Source organism: Cynocephalus volans, chromosome 12 (genome assembly GCF_027409185.1).
Source record: "Cynocephalus volans isolate mCynVol1 chromosome 12, mCynVol1.pri, whole genome shotgun sequence".
Classification (NCBI taxonomy): Eukaryota; Metazoa; Chordata; class Mammalia; order Dermoptera; family Cynocephalidae; genus Cynocephalus; species Cynocephalus volans.
This window is the reverse complement of record NC_084471.1, coordinates 12,686,484-12,702,953: the sequence shown is the minus strand read 5'-3', so window position 1 is coordinate 12,702,953 and position 16,470 is coordinate 12,686,484. Positions and strand designations below refer to the sequence as shown.

The 16,470-nt window shown below is 56.3% G+C and overlaps 1 protein-coding gene across 2 annotated transcripts; it reads right to left on the bottom strand.

Annotated features, from left to right (window-relative positions):
* Positions 1-447: 447 nt before the first annotated feature.
* Positions 448-16,470, bottom strand: MFNG (MFNG O-fucosylpeptide 3-beta-N-acetylglucosaminyltransferase). Of its 2 annotated transcripts, XM_063076066.1 has the most exons (8): positions 16,216-16,470; positions 10,832-10,880; positions 10,311-10,413; positions 9,685-9,838; positions 6,544-6,629; positions 4,598-4,763; positions 2,590-2,675; positions 448-514 (listed from the first exon to the last, which is right to left on the bottom strand). In XM_063076066.1, the coding sequence occupies exons 1-8, from the start codon at positions 16,468-16,470 to the stop codon at positions 448-450; spliced, it is 966 nt and encodes a 321-aa protein (XP_062932136.1). The 2 variants fall into 2 exon arrangements, with proteins under 2 accessions (XP_062932136.1, XP_062932137.1); XM_063076067.1 differs by lacking the exon at positions 10,832-10,880 and having other exon boundaries at positions 16,209-16,470.

Here is a 16,470-nt window from a genome sequence, read left to right as displayed (position 1 = left end):
CAGCAAGGGAGGCCGAGAAAGTAAGCGAAAGGGTCGCCATGACTGGCTGGGACCCATTATGATCCTTCACTGCATCTGGGCGTGCTGAGGCTCCGAACAAAATCTGACCCTGTTAACGAGGGTTGGGGAGCAACGACCTCCTGCTCCTGGAGACGTCAGCAACAACAGGATCTGTCACAGACTTTGACATTAGTCCTCCGGGGTCCCTTGAGTGATTGGAGATCCAGCCTCTCTGGCCATTTCCTGCTGCACTTGGTCCTTGGTCTGTTCAATTCACGTCCCAGGGTCCTTGGATGCCTTCAAAGTCAGCTACCATCCAGATCCTGGTCTTGCCCACCACCCAGAGGCCCTGCCAGGGACTGCCTACCACAGGGCACTTGCCAGGGCCCTAGTGCTGCCTTGGGAGGTGAGGGACAGCCAAAAGCCTCAGCCCCTGCAGCTCAGGACTCATCGGGCAACCAGCTGTGGACACCAGGGCGTTTCTGGGTAGAGGAGGCAATGAAGGGAGCGAAACCTGCAGAGAGACCAGAAATGGACGAGATGGTCACCTCCACTCCTACCCTTGCCCCACGGGCTCCTAGGGGGCACATGCCACACAGGTGGTTTGGAACAGAGTTTCTCCACCTCAGCACTATTAATATTTGGTGCCAGATAATTCTTTGTTGTCAGAACTGCCCTGTGCATTGTAGGATGTTTCGCAGATCCCTGGCCCCTACAGACTAGATGCCAGTAGCATGCCCCCAAGTCATAACAATCAAAAATGTCTGCAGATGTTGCCAAATGTCCTCTGTGGGGGCAAAATCAGCCCTGGTTGAGAACCACTGGTTTAGAGAAATTTCAAAAGCCAGAGAAGCCATAAAGAGACTTCAACTGGGACCAGATCATCTGACCACGCGTATTTAAGTCTCCAGTTGGCTCCAAACCCATTAGGCAGGAATCTATGAATTCTAGAATCTTCAAGCTTAGAGGAAATTTAACCTTGATTTTTAAATTTCTTGGCAGGATAGGTATAGTTTACACCTCTCCCCTGGTGGGGAGCTCATCCTGTTAGAAAGCAGCCCCTTTCATCTTAGAATTTTGAATTGTTGTTCCTATATTGAGCCAAACTCTGGCTCCTTGTGAGGTCCAACTTATTCAACACAGCCGTGGCCCCAGGGCCCTCAGAATAGCAGTGAGTTCTCTGCCCCAGGGCAGGCAGCTCTGCAGAACCTCAGGGCCAGGAGCCCAGGTCCCCCAGGGCTCCCAAACTTCAGGTAAGTCCAAAGTCCAGACAGAACCTACCGAGGCCTCAGGGAGGTCCTGTGCCTCCTCCCTGGCTGAATGGGACCCCACTCTCTCCTCTTCTCCACACTCTGCTTACACTGGCTTCCTTTACTTCCTTGAGCAGGTCAACACCTGCCTCCCACCGCCAGGCCTTTGCATATGCTGTCCCCTCCCCCTGGAGCACTCTGCCATCCCCCTCCTCTCCTAGTTACCTCCTGCTAGCCCCTCAGGTCCTACATGGTCCTACATGTCGCCTCCTCAGAGAGGCCTTCCCTGGCCAGCCCCCATCCCCAGTAAACACTCTCACATAATGGTGACCTGCACTCCTACACTTCCCCTCCATCTCCAGTACAACCCGTACCCCGGACCCCTCACCCCCCAGGACCCCCTCTGGACGAGAGCTCACCCCATTCCCTTCCCCACCCATTGCCCCTGAGTCCCTGTTCGATCCCCTGAAGGCAGGATCAGGCCTCCTTCCCCAGTTCCCAGGATCTCCACATGTCACTGACAAGGGGCCAGAATGGAGTAGAGGGGTTGGGGGACAGTCAGACTGCCCAGAGAAAGAACAGAATGCCACAGGAGGAAGGAGCTCCCCGTGGCTGGAGGCGTGCAAGCGGAAGCCAGCCTGTCGCCTGGCAGAGATGCTGGGAGGGGATCAAGCATCGACTCTGGGACTGAACTGTTGGCCCAGGGTCCATGTGCCTCCCCCACTTCTCTCTACCCTCCACCACCCGCCCCAGCCAGGAGCACAAGGCACCCTCAGCTGGCAGGGGTGTGCAGAAAGGAAGCTGATGCCACAGGCTCTGCTCCAAGTCTGCTCCATGCCAATGGCGGCTGAATTAGGCAGCCCCAGTCTCCCTAAGTCCTGTTTTGGGCAGAACTGGAAGGTGCCATTCCAACCCTCTGTCCACCTAGAAGAACCAGTTAAGAGTATCAAAGAAACCAAGAGCTTAAAAAAATTAAATTAAAAATTCCCTGCCAGCACCTGAAGTTCCACCATAGAGCATCCTCTTCGCTCAGTGAAGACATTTCAGTCTTCCAGGGGCTCCTGAGGAATCCCAGAAGATCAGGGCTGGGGGAGCCCTACAGATCCACAATGTCCAGCCTCCGTGTGTTACAAATGGGGAGGCTGAAGCCCAGAGAAGGCTAGACACTTGTCCAAGATCACACAGCAAGCCAGTGGCAGAGGGGACTGAAATCCACTCCCTCCACAGCTGTCAACCCTCTGGGCCTGTGCCGCTGCTTTCCCTTCCGGCTCCCCCATCTGTCGATGCCTGGACTCAGCCCCCACCCCTCCCATCCTACAGTTTCAGCCGACAGACCCACCTGGAGGGGTCCTCCTCAGGGGAGAAGGGGCCCTGTAGCTTAATGACGTTGAGTTTCCCCTCAAAGACACCGTAGCTGAGGGTGACCTGAGCAGGGAGAAGCAGAGAAGAGAGGAAGTGTTGGGGGTGTGCCACTAGGGATCCCCACCAGGGGGCAGCATTTTGGCAGAAGCAGAGAAGGCACAGAAGGCATTTCCAGAGGTGCAGAAAACCTGTCTCTGCTCCTGAAATCCTGCCATTGGCAATGGGCGCTTCACTAAGCAACCCATCCCACTCCGCAAAGGTACTTTGCAGCTTGCAGAGCACTTTTATGCCCGTAAACGCATTTGTCCCCTCAAGAGTTCAGTTTACCTGTGAGGCTGGGACAACACCCCTATCCTACAGATTTGGAAACTGAGCCTCCACAAGGAAGGCACCTTTCCAGTAAGTTGCATGTCTAGACCAGAACTGAGGTTTTCGGAGACTTATTTGGCAAATCCCCTCCCACCTAGAGCCGCTGCCCCACCATGAAATAAGGACATGGACGTTTTCAGCTAAGAGGTAGTTGAGCACAGTGATTAAAGACCGTGGGCTCAGGGGCCACCTAGCGAGGGCTCAAATCCCCCTCTTCCCTATACTAGCTGTGTGCCATGGTTAGTTCAGCTGTCTGAGCCTCAGTTTCTGCATCTGTAGAGTGGGAATAATGTTAGCACTGACCTCATGAGAATATTTTGAGGAACCAGAGAGTTAAAGAAGGTAAGGCCCCCGGCATGGTGTGTGGCATGGTGGGTGCTCAGGAAACTCTAACCTTTAGGGTGCCCTGTTTTATGCTGCCCAAAATCTGCCCCCCTTCCTTGGCTTCAGGCCCCACAGTCTTAATGAAACTGAACCCACACCCCAGTTCCAGGCCTGGCCAATCAACACTAATTCAGGAGCTGGGAGGAGACAGATTATGTGACCCAAGCCAGGCCATCAGATCAATGAAGACCAGCTCTGGGGTCTGGAGGAAGGAGGTGCTCTCTTCCAGTGATGGGGTGGAAACCAGGGGCAGCCATCTGGCAGCATGAGAGGTGAGCCTGCCTGAGGATGAGCCCAGCGTGAGGGACAGCAATCGAGAGTGGAGACAGCGTCCCAGGACACTGTCTGAACACCTAGACCCAGCCAGACCTAGCAAGCCAGGCCCTCGGCTTCTCAGTTATGTGAGCAAGCCAATACTTTTCCTTTTGTGTTTAGCCAGTCCACATTGAGGTTCTGTCACTTGTACCCAAAAGGGTCTGACTAAGACTGGCAGGTGGAAGATCCCAGCCTGGTTGGGGGTGGCCCTCCTAAGCCAGGATCATCTACAGAGTTGGGGGGTGGCATCTGCAGGGCAGAGCCAGTTTGACCTATCAGCAGAGTCATTACCTGCCAGGTGGTGGGACGGGGTCCCGTTCCTCCCCCAGCCTAACATGATGGCTGAGTGTCCCCGTAAAGACCTGTGCCTTCCCAGTGACCTCAGGGTAGGAAGAAAAAGCAGTGACCAGTGGACAGGAAAGTTTTGATGAAGGAGAAAAGTCAGAAAGGGCTGGCCTGAAAAAAAATAAAAATAAAAATAAAAGAAAGGGCTGGCCTGAAAAAAATAAAAGAAAGAGCTGGCCTGGCTCCTTAGGAGGGATGTAGGGAGGGTGGGAGATTGAAGAGCAGAGAAGGGGACAGGAGGCAGGGGGTGGGGAGCAGGGTGATAGTAATCTGGAGACAGCTTCGTCTCATCTGTGCACTTGAGGACCAAAGAATTTCAGCTTCCCAACTGCTGAGCTTTGAGGGTTGGAGGTGAAGAGAGCCGAGTCACTGTGTGTCCTTAGGGGACCCTTTGCCATACTGGGCCTCAATTTCTCCATCAATGGGGTACAGCCAGGCCTCATAATCTAGAGTTCTGGGTTAATTTCAAATACCAGGAGGGAGTGGGTAAAGGACACCCTATGTTCCTTTGGGGGGACCTCTCCTTCTCCCACCCTCCTCCCCCATTGCCACCTGCCGCAAGGCCAGCTCACCTGTTGCAGGAGCTGGGCAGCTCCCAGCAGTTGCAGGGTCTCCAGGTGGGAGTGGAAGAGGGGGCTGGGCTGCAGGTGGCCACCCAGCTTGCACTCGATGATGTAGCCCACAGTGCAGTCATCGGGGAGCCGGATGAGAGCAGATGTCTCCACGAAGCGGGAGCCGCTGAGGGACAGAGCTGGACTGTAGCCACTGGCTCAGGCCCTCTACACCGAGAGTTCCCCAGCTTCTACCTCCACCGGGTCCACCCGGCAGAGCAGAGCTCGGCTCTAGCTTCTGCTTCTGCATGTTGTATGGCCTCAAGCAAGTCCAAACCTTGGGGAGCCTCAGTCTCCTCTGCTGTGAAATGGGATGATAAAGGGCCTGCCTTCATAGAACTGTCATGAGGACTAAGTGCAGGAATAGCGAGGTGAAGCCCTTTATAAATGTATCCTTTCCTTCTCTTCCTTTCTTTTTTTTCATTCATTTGCTCGTTTATTCATTGTCGAGCTTCAGAATCCACCTGGCACTAGATGCCATGCTAGGGCTGAGGATACAGAGGAGAGAAAGAAGTGCTGCCTGCTCTCGGCAGCAAGGCCCCTCCTGGGGGCAGACAGAAGGGCGAGCTGGTCATTCAGAGCAAGACCAGTGCTAAGACAGAGGGAAGCTCGCAGCCTGGGGGGCACAGGGAGAGAGAGGTGGGATTCCCAGAGGAGGTGGCTGGTTTTAAATGGAGTCTTATGGATGAGCTGGAGTCAGCCAGTTTTGAGGGAGGGGAGAAGTGTTCCAGACAGGGATATCACCTGACGCACACACCCCATTAATGCCCCTTCCTAGGACGCAGCCATGGCGAGTGGGTGCAGTCTCTGCCCCTCCCTAAGCTGTGTGTCCGTGAGCTGCACCTGCAGGGGTAGGCGGGGGGCTTAGTCCATTCCACACAAAGGTAATATAGAGGTGGGCAGAAGCCTGGCTGGGGGCACCCCAGGCACAGGGATGGCCTAGTCATGTGCACATGCCTGCCGTAGACACGCCCTAGGACAACATGCCTACTCCCGCTCCAGCATGAATCCCCCCCACCAGGACACCTCCCATCCAGGGCAAGGCAGGGCAAGCTGGTGTCGTGGCAAAGCACACAAGCCTTGGACCCAAACCCAGCAGCTGGCTGTCCTTGAACTTGGGTGACCTTGGACTTGCTTAACCTCTCAGGGCCTCAGTTTCCTCAGCTGTAGAAACAAGGCTAATACCATCTTCTCTCCCAGGTATCATGATCCTCTTGGTGAAGCACAGGCCTGGCTCAGAGGCGACCCTCAATACAAGGAAGTGGCCTCTGATGTTGCTGTTAATGATCATAACAGCCTGCCCAGGAAGACCTCGAGAGGCCAGGCCTTTGCCACTTCTAGAATACCAGGGCACCCCCCCCCCATACTGAGGGCTTCTACTACCCTTAGGATCCCCCTCATCTGGGGCCCTCTAGGGCTGTCCCAGCTCCAATGCCTCTTCCAGGGAGCCTTTCCTCCTGTCCCCAACCAGAAGGCCCTTCTCCCACCTCTCAGAGCCCTACATTTGGCCTTCCCCTCCCCTGTGGCATTGACCAGTCAGAAGAGGGTTGCAAATAGGACCTAATGTTTCCCTGGCTCCTACCAGGTGCCAGCCCTAACACTTCCTCACTTAACCCTCTCAACATACCACTGGTCATTGTATTAGCAGATCCATTTACAGACGGAAGACTGAGGCTCCCGGAGCTGACGCAGCTTGCCATGCATGGTAGGATGCACTAAACCCTGCATCCCTGAGGGCAGGTGGCAGGTGGCTTGCACACCACTAACTGTGCCATTGTGACACAGAATAAAGGAGGGGCAGTTTCTCCTGAGCTCATTTTCAAGCCCTTCCTGCTGCAAAGGCCCCTCATGCACAATGGTAGCCGCCTCCTCCCTGCCCTCCTGCCAGCCCCTGGGTCTCTGCTTACCTGGCCCATGGGGCCATCTTCAAAGCCAGTTTGCGGTTGATGCAGAAGCCAGCGCCCCCGGTGGCAAACCAAAACTGTACCAGCCTCTGGGAGAGAAGAGGGCCAAGGTGCTGGGTGAGCCTTGGGGTGGTGGATGGGGGACAGCCAAGCCACCTGTCACCCCCAACCATCATGGCTCAAAAGCTCTTTATGTCACATCTCACTAGAGTCTTGGTATAGACTGGCATTAGTATGCTCATTTTATAGATAAAGAAACTGAGGCCCAAAGTCACATAGCTAATCATGAGTGATGAAGTCACCGATCAGACCCAAATCCAACTGGATTCTGGCTAACGGTGGGGAGGGGTGTCATTTTGTCCACCCAGCACACCTTACCCCCTACCCCTGAGAAATGTCTCTACCTCACTCCATATGGCTTAGGAGGGACTGCCAGACACAGCACCTGCTCCCCTAGGCCACAGAGGTGGGCAGGTGCCTTGGGAATGCTCAATCACAAGACCACATCCCTTGACCAAGTGATTGGTTCAGCAACAAGCACATGACTTAGGCCAGCCGATCAAAGTCCTTCCCTGAGCATTATCTACTGACTGTGAGGAAGAGACACTCTCTACTGGGTCATGAGACTGGGGAGCTACAGTCCTGATGCCACATACACCCAGCCATCTCCACTGGCTTCCCCACTCTCAACTCCTGGGACGGACCAAGAAAGCTTTGTGCAAAAAAAGAGAATGAGGGGCTGGCCTATGGCTCACTTGGGAGAGTGTGGTGCTGGTGACACCAAGGCCATGGGTTCAGATCCCTATACAGGGATGGCCGGTTAGCTCACTTGGGAGAGCGTGGTGCTGACAACACCAAGTCAAGGGTCAGGATCCCCTTGCCGGTTATCTTTAAAAAAGAGAGAGAGAGAGAGAGTGAGGGCCTCTCATGGAGTAAACTGAGGACAGACAGGCCTATGAGCCCAAGGCCAGCAAACCCCTGGACATCTCACTCACAGGAACAATAACTTCCCTTTGGGGGTTAAACCACTTTCTGCCCCTGCCTGACATTGTCACAGCCCACGGTCTCTTCCCTTCCTCTATGAGGACCCATAAATTCACCCATGAACTTCTCTAAGACGTTTGGGAACCACTAGACCCTTTCAGCTGTACCATCTCTTGGTCTAACAAGTTCCCTAAGGTTACCTTCTCCCAAGTATACAGCTGGTGCTCAATTGATGCATGTTGCATTGGGTTATCTCCAGTGATGCATCTGTGAGAAGAGCCCTGGGAGGGGAATTAGGAAGCCTGGCTCTGAGGGCCCACCTCCTCCACTGCACTGGGTGACGTTGAGAAAGTCACTTCCCCTCTCTGGGCCTCAGATTTGTCACCTGTGAGCACACCGTCTGCTCTAGTTCTGAAATCTGATGGTTCTCCTGGCGCAGAGGAGTCCTCCTCCTAACCACCTCTATTAGCCGACCTCTAGAAACGTTGCCCTTTTAGAGAAAGGTCAGGGCTCAGCAAGGCAGAGTGAACGTGCTCTCGAGGAAAGGACACACAGGAGGTGCCCACTAAGTGCTTGTCTAACGAATTAATGAGTGCGTGGCTTCTGCTCCTGGATAATTATAGTAACGACAACAGCAGTAGCAATGCAACTGCCTGGCCCTGAGCACTTACTGTGCCAGAAGAGGTGCCCGAGGCACAAAGAAGTGAGGTCACTTGCCTGAGGCCCCAGAGCTGGGACTGACCCCAAGCCGGAGCTCTTACCCCCTTGCCATCCCACCCTGGGGGGCCCCAGGGTCTGAACAGGCCTGGACACTTTGGGGTTCTGCCACATTCCAGGGCAGAGTCCTGGGGTCCCACTTTGGGGTGTGTAACAAGGAAGGGGACAGGGCCTGGTGTGCAGAGTCAGGTGCTGAACCTGCCCGAGAAAGACACAGCTCAGAAGCGAAGGCTGAGCTGAGTCAAATGCTAAGTCAGACACTGATCACTAACACTTAGGAATGTCTATTACATGCCAGGCCTCCTTCCAAGGTCTCAGATAGCTGACCTCATTTCATTCTTTCTTCCATGCTCACAACCACCCTGTGAGAAGGGGCTGTTTTCACCCATTTCACAGATGAGAAAATGGAGGCACAGAGAGGTTAGGTGACTTCAATCAAGGTCACAAAGCCAGGAGGTGGCAGGTCTGGCATGGGAACCCAGGAGTCAGGCTCCAGAGTGGAGTTCTCAACCCCAAAGGCAAACTGATTAAGCAGAGGTGAGTGGGCAGGGACAAAGTGGTGTGGGTGCTTGGGGGGCCCCTTGGCTCACCTGGAAATGCACGCGTGTGCACACACACGCACACGCACGCGCACGCGCACGCGCACACGCACACACACACGGGGCTCGGGAGGATTTAATTAGGGCTCAGAGGCTGATTAGCTGCTGATAATTAAGACTTTGTATCTTACATTCTTGGTCTCCCTAATGAAGCAGATGGTGACATGGGAAAGGACAGCAAGCCCCACAGAGTGCCCAGCTCCTGCACAAGGCCCTGCCTCTAGAGAGGGGACCTCCTGACCTGCCTTTCCCTGGGGCCACTCCAACACCTGAAGCCCAGCGGGTCCTGGGGACAAGAGGAGAATCATGTAACGTTCGGGACATACTTATACTAAAAAATTCTTCATTGTTTATCTGAAAGTCAAATTTAACTGGGTATCCTGCTTTTCCTGTTTATTTGTTTTCTAGACCTGGCCACCCTCATCTGTGTCCATGCAGGTCTGGAGTTGAAGCTGGTACTGGGGCCCCCAGCTGTGCCAAGTGTCCACTCTTCAGTTTCTGGTCAGTGAAGAAGTCTGGAGAGAGGGGTCTACCCAAGGGAGGAGAGTGTTCTGGGGCTCCGAGCAGCAGCCATTTATCACCTGGCCCAGCAGTGTTCCAGTACCTGAATTCACTGTGTGACCAGGACAAAGCTCCTGGGTGACTGAGGCCTTGCTATGCGCCCGTCTCCATGTCTCACCTGCATTATCTCAACCTCCCCATTTCACAGAGAGGGAAACTGAGGCTCAAAGAGGCGAAGCCACCCGCCCAAACCTGCAGAGGTGGGCCAGATCTGAAACCTACAACCAACCCCCCTCTCCACCACACCCCCACCCCCGGGACAAAAAAGGAGGGTGACGCCGACCGTGCGATTGTGGGGCTGCGGCTCAGAGGCGTGGATGGGCCGGTTCAGGCTGGGCCTCCCCACATAGACGTCGTGGGCCGGCGGGAAGGTTCTCAGCAGCTGCAGCAGTGCCCTCGGGTTCATATAGTTGTCATCGTCCACATGGCAGAACCACCTGTAGGGATGGAGGGAGACAGTGAACTAGTCTTGGGGTAGGGGGATCCTGGGTCGAAGCCAGCCCGGGCTACCAGCCGGCCAGGCTGGCCCTGCGCCTCCACAGCCAGTCAACACGTAGCTTCAGGGCAGGGGTGGGGGTGGCTGACATTAAGGCACCTGTCTTATGCCAGGCAGCCTGTGGTGTAAGCTCGTGAGGAAGGTGTACCCACTCAGCAAATGAGGACCAGGACTCCGAGAGGTTAAGATGCTCACTCAAGGTCTCACGGTCAGTGAATGGCAGAATTTGCACTCAGCCGGGCTGCCCAGTCCAGTGCACGCGACCTGCTAGGTAGGTGGTGGCTGGAGTCAGACCCCAGGAGGCCCAGGGGTCATATTCATTGTGTCCAGAACATGTCACTGTTTTCTGACACAGCACTGAGGTAGCCTGAGGCAAAGGCCACTTCTACCCCGAGAGACCCAGAAACACTCACCTAAGCCCACTGGCCAAGAAGGCATCAAACTCAGCAGCCGTCTTGCAGGACAGAGCTGGGTGGCTGTGCTCCGCGGAGCAGTTGGTGACCACAAGGTGGGACCCTGGAGAAGCGAGGAGGAGTCAGGGGAGCCTGCCCAGCTTCCCCCCACAGCCCTGAACATTGTGAGCACACAGAGCAAGGCTGGCCTCGGAGAGCCTGGAGCGGCCCACCACTCCTATGACATGCACAGCAAAACTGAGGCCCAGGGAGGGCTGACCTGCCCAGGACCACAGAGCTAGTGGACAGTTGGCTGGGCTGGGACCCAGGTGTCCAGGGCCTTGTCCAGCACAGCTCCTGCCCATACCCACACCCACACTCATTTCCAGGGAGGAAGCCTGCTCCCCTCCTAGGCAAAGGGAAATCCCCACATGGCAAGGATAGACAGCCCTGTTTCCTGCGATCCCCCAGGCCAGGGTACAGCCACCCCAGCTTTCCCTGGCAACAGCCAACATGCCCCCGCCCAGACCAGGCAGAGTTACCCAGTCTCTCCTGGAGGCCTTCGTCTGGTCTGTCGGTGAAGATGAATGTCTAGAAAGGAGAAAGAGGGGTCAGGACTCAGGTCAGCCAACGGTAGCCCCAGGCCAGTCTGCAGCACACCCCAGCTGAGCCCTAGATAACCACCCATCCAAGTGGACACACAGAGCCAGCTCTGTCCTCCTCCAGTGACACTTACCCCTCTCACGGTCACATGCTCCTTTAGGACAACATACAACACACACATACACACACACACACACACACACACACACACACACCTGCACCACCAGTTTTTGCAGACACACAACGTCGGGGTGTGCACAAGCCCACAGTGTCACACACACCCATCCCCTTACAGAGCAGCACCCACAGGGACCCAGCCATAGTCACACCCCCTCGGTGGAATCACACCCTCTTCTATCACACACACAGACACACACTCACTCCTCAGTCACATATACACAACCCTAGACCTTTTGTCAGGAGACAGACTCTGTGAAAAGACCCACACACCCACACCCTGGGACACAGCACTTAGGGAGACGGTCGTACTCTCGCAGTCACGCAAACCCACTGTACAAGTGCTGAGGCCCATAAGCATCTCGGAAAGTCTGCATCAGAGCCCAATCCGGCTCTCCCAGATCGGACCTGCATGCCACCAGGAGCTCCCCCATGACCCTCTCTAAATCTCATGAGGCAGGTGTGGTGATCTGTCCCCTTCACAGATGACAAAACTGAGGCCAAGCGATGGACTGAGGTTGGCAAGTGCCGAGCTGGGATTCCAACCCATGAGCCTTGGACCTCTTCTCGCCACCTCCAGGGCAGGTGGAAGCCACGCAGCCCCTAAATAAACCAAACACAAACTTATGAGAGGCAGAGACAAAGCCTCCAGAGCAGGAGGTGGGCAAGACAGAGACGTGCCCATCCAGGGGCATGTCAAGCACCCATTCCATGCCCAGCCCAGCATGTGCAGAGCTTCTCTTCTGCCCAAGCAGGTCGTCTAGTCCACCGAGCACCCTGAGGGCCAGTGAGGGCTTCTCTGTCCTGTGAGCTGTCCTGCCAGGAACTGGGACAATTTTGAACCTCTTCAAAGTGAGGACCAAGGAGAAAGTGTCCCACCTGTTTAAAGCCCCTCAACTCCCTCATCCCACTCAGGCCACACCTAGCCTAGCCCTGTCCTCCCACCAAGCTCGGGGCCTCCAACTGCAATGCCCCTCTCTGCTCACCCGTGTACCTCTCCCTCTTTTCCAGGAATCAGTCCTTCGGATCAGAACAGGCCCTGCCTTAAGCCTCAGTTTACCCATCTGTAAAATGGGGGAGAGTAGTGACTGTGAGAGTGAAACAAGATCATGTATAAAAAGGGGCCGAACCATGGCTCACTCGGGAAAGTGCAGTGCTGATAACACCAAGGCCACAGGTTTGGATCCTATATAAGGACTGCTGGTTCGCTCACTGGCTGAGCGTGGTGCTGACCACACCAAGCCAAGGATTGAGATCCCCTTACCGGTCATCTTTTAAAAAAAAAAAAAAAAAAAAAAAAAAAAGATCATGTGTAAAAGAATAAGGAAGGGTTGACAGTGATACGGCTTCTTGTACTCCAGGGGAAACTGAGGCACGGGAGCCCAGGAGGCCAGAAGCCAGGGTTGGGCACAGGAAGGAGCAAGAGGGAATCAAGCCTGTCTCCAAAGGCCCACAGCCACAGGCCTGCTCCTGAGCCCCTGCCAGCTCACAGTGGGTTATTGCAAGACTGCCTCATTCCCTCAGTTCTGTTTTCCTGTCAGCACCAGAATCAGATAACTCCCCTACCCACCACTACCAGCCTCCCACTAACACAGTCTGTGGCTCCTTACTATTCTTGGGATAAAGGCCAGCCTCCTAAATGTGGCAGCCTTATCTCATGACTTCCTGCCCCACCCCCGGGGACTCTCTTAGCCCGAACTTCTTTCAGTTCCCCAATGTGCCGCACACACTCACACACCCCTGAGCCTTTGCACAGCTCTGCCCTCTTCCCAGCCTCTAACTCCCAGCGCAGACATGGCCTCCTCCAGGAAGCCTCCCCGACACCCTGCCAGCTATTTTAGGGACCCCCCTCCTAAGTGTTCCTCACCCCATTCCTCCTTATGGTAACAGCAACCCCTTTGGTAATGGAAATTTTTCTCTTGGTCTCTCCCCACAGACAATGGCATCCTGGAAGCCCAGGACGGGTCCAGTTCATTTCCTTGTCCTGACACGTGGCTCTCCTCAGGGAGGCCTGGACAGGGCCCACCTTCTGAGCCCCTCTCCCTGGGGTCTGTCTCCCACCGTCAGATTTAGCTAACACTGGGGGCCCCTGGACTTTCACGGGGTGAGTGTTGGAGGCCCAAGCCCAGCCCTGGTCCTCTTCTCCAACTCGCCCCGTCCCTCAGTGATGCCATCACCAGGAAGCTGGAGACTCACGTTCACACCTCCATCCCCGGCCTCTCCCCTGAGCTCCAAGCTCTCAAATCCCTGCAGCCACGACATCTCCCCCAAGGGGCTTAATGCACCAAGACTGAGCCCCCCGCTCCCCCAAGAACTGTTCCTCCCTCCCAGCTCTGCCTTCCCACTTGCTGGGACCCTGGAGTCACCCCCGCCTTCTCCCTTTCTCTCCCGCCTCAGATCCAGTCTGTCAGCAAATTCTGTCCTCCCTGCCTTCAGATTATCCAAGATTCGGCCTCAACCCTCCAGCCTCCACAGTCACCCCTGGTCCGGCCACCATGGTCACCCCCTGCCTGCCTTGCTGCAATCGCCCCTTCCCTGGCCTCCCTGCCTGGTGCTGCCCCCCACCAAGTCTGTTCCCAACACAGCCTCGAAGGATACTGTAAAAGAAGTCAGGCTTTTCTTGCCCTACTCTCTGGCAAACTTGTGCCACCAAACAGCCACCGGATAATTGAGCTCTCTTGACTTTGGAGCATGGGCCAAATGGGCTAGGGAATGTTTGTTGATGAAGAACTAGTAAGTCCAAATAAAGCAGGGGGGAGCGGGGGGAGCCCAGAACCGGGGCAGGTGGTTTCAGTCCTTGGGAATCCTGAGGTTGGCACAGAGTGATGGGAAGTTTCCTCTGAGCCGAGGGCTGCATTTAATTTGTTTAAGGAGGGGACCCTGACAATGGTTAAAACTTCACAGGCGTCAGGAAAACAAAGGGACAAGCAGCCTGCTGGGCAGGGGAGGGGGTGGCCGGGGACCATCTGCTGCAGAGAAGGGGAGATGAGGGGCTGCTGCCACCTCCCCTCCACAGCCCCTCTTCTCCCTGCCCATGAGGGGACTGTAGGGAAGAGAAAGAATCCCCCCAAGCATAAAACACTCCTCCCCCTGCCCACCCACTCCAGGGGACAAAGGCCGGCACACGAGCCCCAGCCCCTCAGCCCAGGCCACAAAAGCCCACCTGCCACCCGACCGCCCTTAACTAGACTTAACAAGCCGGGACAGAAGCCCAGTGCTGGAGTTAACCAGCTCAGGCCCATTCCAGACACTCCTGTCCTGTGCAGATGGGGAAACTGAGGGCCAAAAGGGGGAGGGCCTTGACCAAGGTAACAGAGAGAAATGAGCCAAAGGGTGAGAGATGACGGGATGGCAAGACTGGGTCTCCCTGTCCCCCCAGCCCTTCCTCCATCTGAGCATCTTTTCTCCTTTCAACTTAAAGGACAAGATTTCTAGACTCTGCCCTTGCTCGGGGGTCCTACTGAGTGAATTCATCTCCTACCTCTACATAGCCACTCAGTTTCCTCACTCGGGTTGCTGTGAAGTTAAGTGGACAGACACATGCAATATGCAGTCCCTCAGAGGTAAGCCGCTGGCAGGCATTCCCAACCCCCACCTGGGCCATCTGATTGGCCTTTGCAGGCCTGGGACTGCCAGGCACAGCCTCCCAGATGAAGGCCCCAGGACCCTCTCCTGTAGCCCAGTGACCCAGGCAGATCTGGGCTCCCAGGCCTCAGCTGAGAGAGAGGCACCCAGCTGGAAGCTGGAGTCTGGGTCCCTCTGGCCTCTGCCCCCTCAGGCCTTCTGGGTGACGCTGGTGAGCATGGCCCCCTCTCTGGCCTCAGTTTCCTCATCCGGAGCAAGGGCACCATTATGGTGATCAAGACAGGAAAGGTCCTCAGACCACGTGAGGCCACACTCCCGGGTACACACAGACACAGAGCTGTAAACAGGAAGGTCTGCAGGGAGAACCAGCCTTGGTGGCTTCCGCAGACGAAACCAGGATCTCTCTAGGATGAGAAGCTGTGTGGGGGCCCAGGGAAGAGCTGGGCTGCTGGGGGCACAGCTGGGAAAGGGTTGATCTCAGGTGCAAGGGTTTTGGTGCCAGGAAATCAGGGCAGGGTGCCCCCCAGGGGCCCTGGCCTCTTCCAGGAATCACCTCCCCCTCTCTTTGGTCTCCCAGGAGCCCTCAACACCTCTAAAGACTCAGTCACTTCCTCCCACTGAGCCAGCCACCAAAGTGGGGACAGGGTGTGTACACACATGTGCGTGTGTGTGAATCCGCCCTCCACCTCCCTCAGAGATGGTCCCCAAAACCCCCAAATCACTGGGTTTGCTTGAGGGGGTCACTGGGTGCTGGAAAGGCAGGGCTGGAAGGGGCACAGCGTGTCTGTGCTGCCTCCCCTGAAAGTCATAAGCCAGGCACCTGTGTCATCCACATGCCGTTTGTCATAGCATGTCTAACACTCACACTTGGGCTCCATGTGTGTGAGCCCATACACACACATGCACGTGCCCGCGCACGCGCACAGTCCCACACGCCAGGCAGGCCTCCCCCAGCCTCTTGCCCACCACTGCCTCAGCTTCCTCCCTTGAAGGCAGCGCCACAGGAAACCAGCACAGGAGGTGAGATGCCGGCCCCCATGGCTCAGGGCTCATCCTCAGCAGCAGAGGCCTGGGGGGCAGGGGCTGCCCACGCCTTTGCTGCCTCCCCCTAGATAGGCGCCACCTGGACGTTCTCCTGCCTCAGCTGCCCAGCCCCCCCACCCTCCACCCTCAGAGTCAGGCCTGGATGCAGGTCGGGGTCCGGGCGACTCAGAAGAGGACTCCAGCCCAGCTGCCCAGCACCCACCAATGGCCCCCATGCCAGGCTGGGCCGGGTGGGCAGGAGTGAAGCCCCCGCCGGAGTGGCCAGGGAATAGAGGGACCCAGAAGGCACCCAAGAGCTAGGGCAGGGGCCCAGCCTGGCCCCCAGAAGAGGTGGAGCTGTGGCCCAGAGAAGCTCCGGGAGACAGCCCCAGAGGCCCCGGAGGAAGGAGGAATGGGAAGATGTTTGCAGAGCAGGCAGGTGGTGGACAGCTTCTCCCTTGAGGCAGCCAGGGATCCCAGCCTGCTAAGCCCCTCGGGCCGGGGGTCACTCCCAGAGTCAATGTCGCCCACTTGTCACCTGTTCCCTGGTCCTGGAGACCCACGTGTCGAGCAGCAGCTCCAGGCGCGAGCGGTGGAAGGCCTGGGTAGTCTTGACTGCGATGAAGACATCGTGCAGCTGCAGCTCACGGGACCCCAGACTTGGCGGGCTCAGCTCAGGGGTCTCCTGCACCCCCTGGGGGGACAGGCTCGAGTGGTACCGTAGCGACAGGAGCCCCATGCACAGGAGGGCAAGGAGGGCGCCGGCCAGGCCCCGAAGGAACCGGCACTGCAT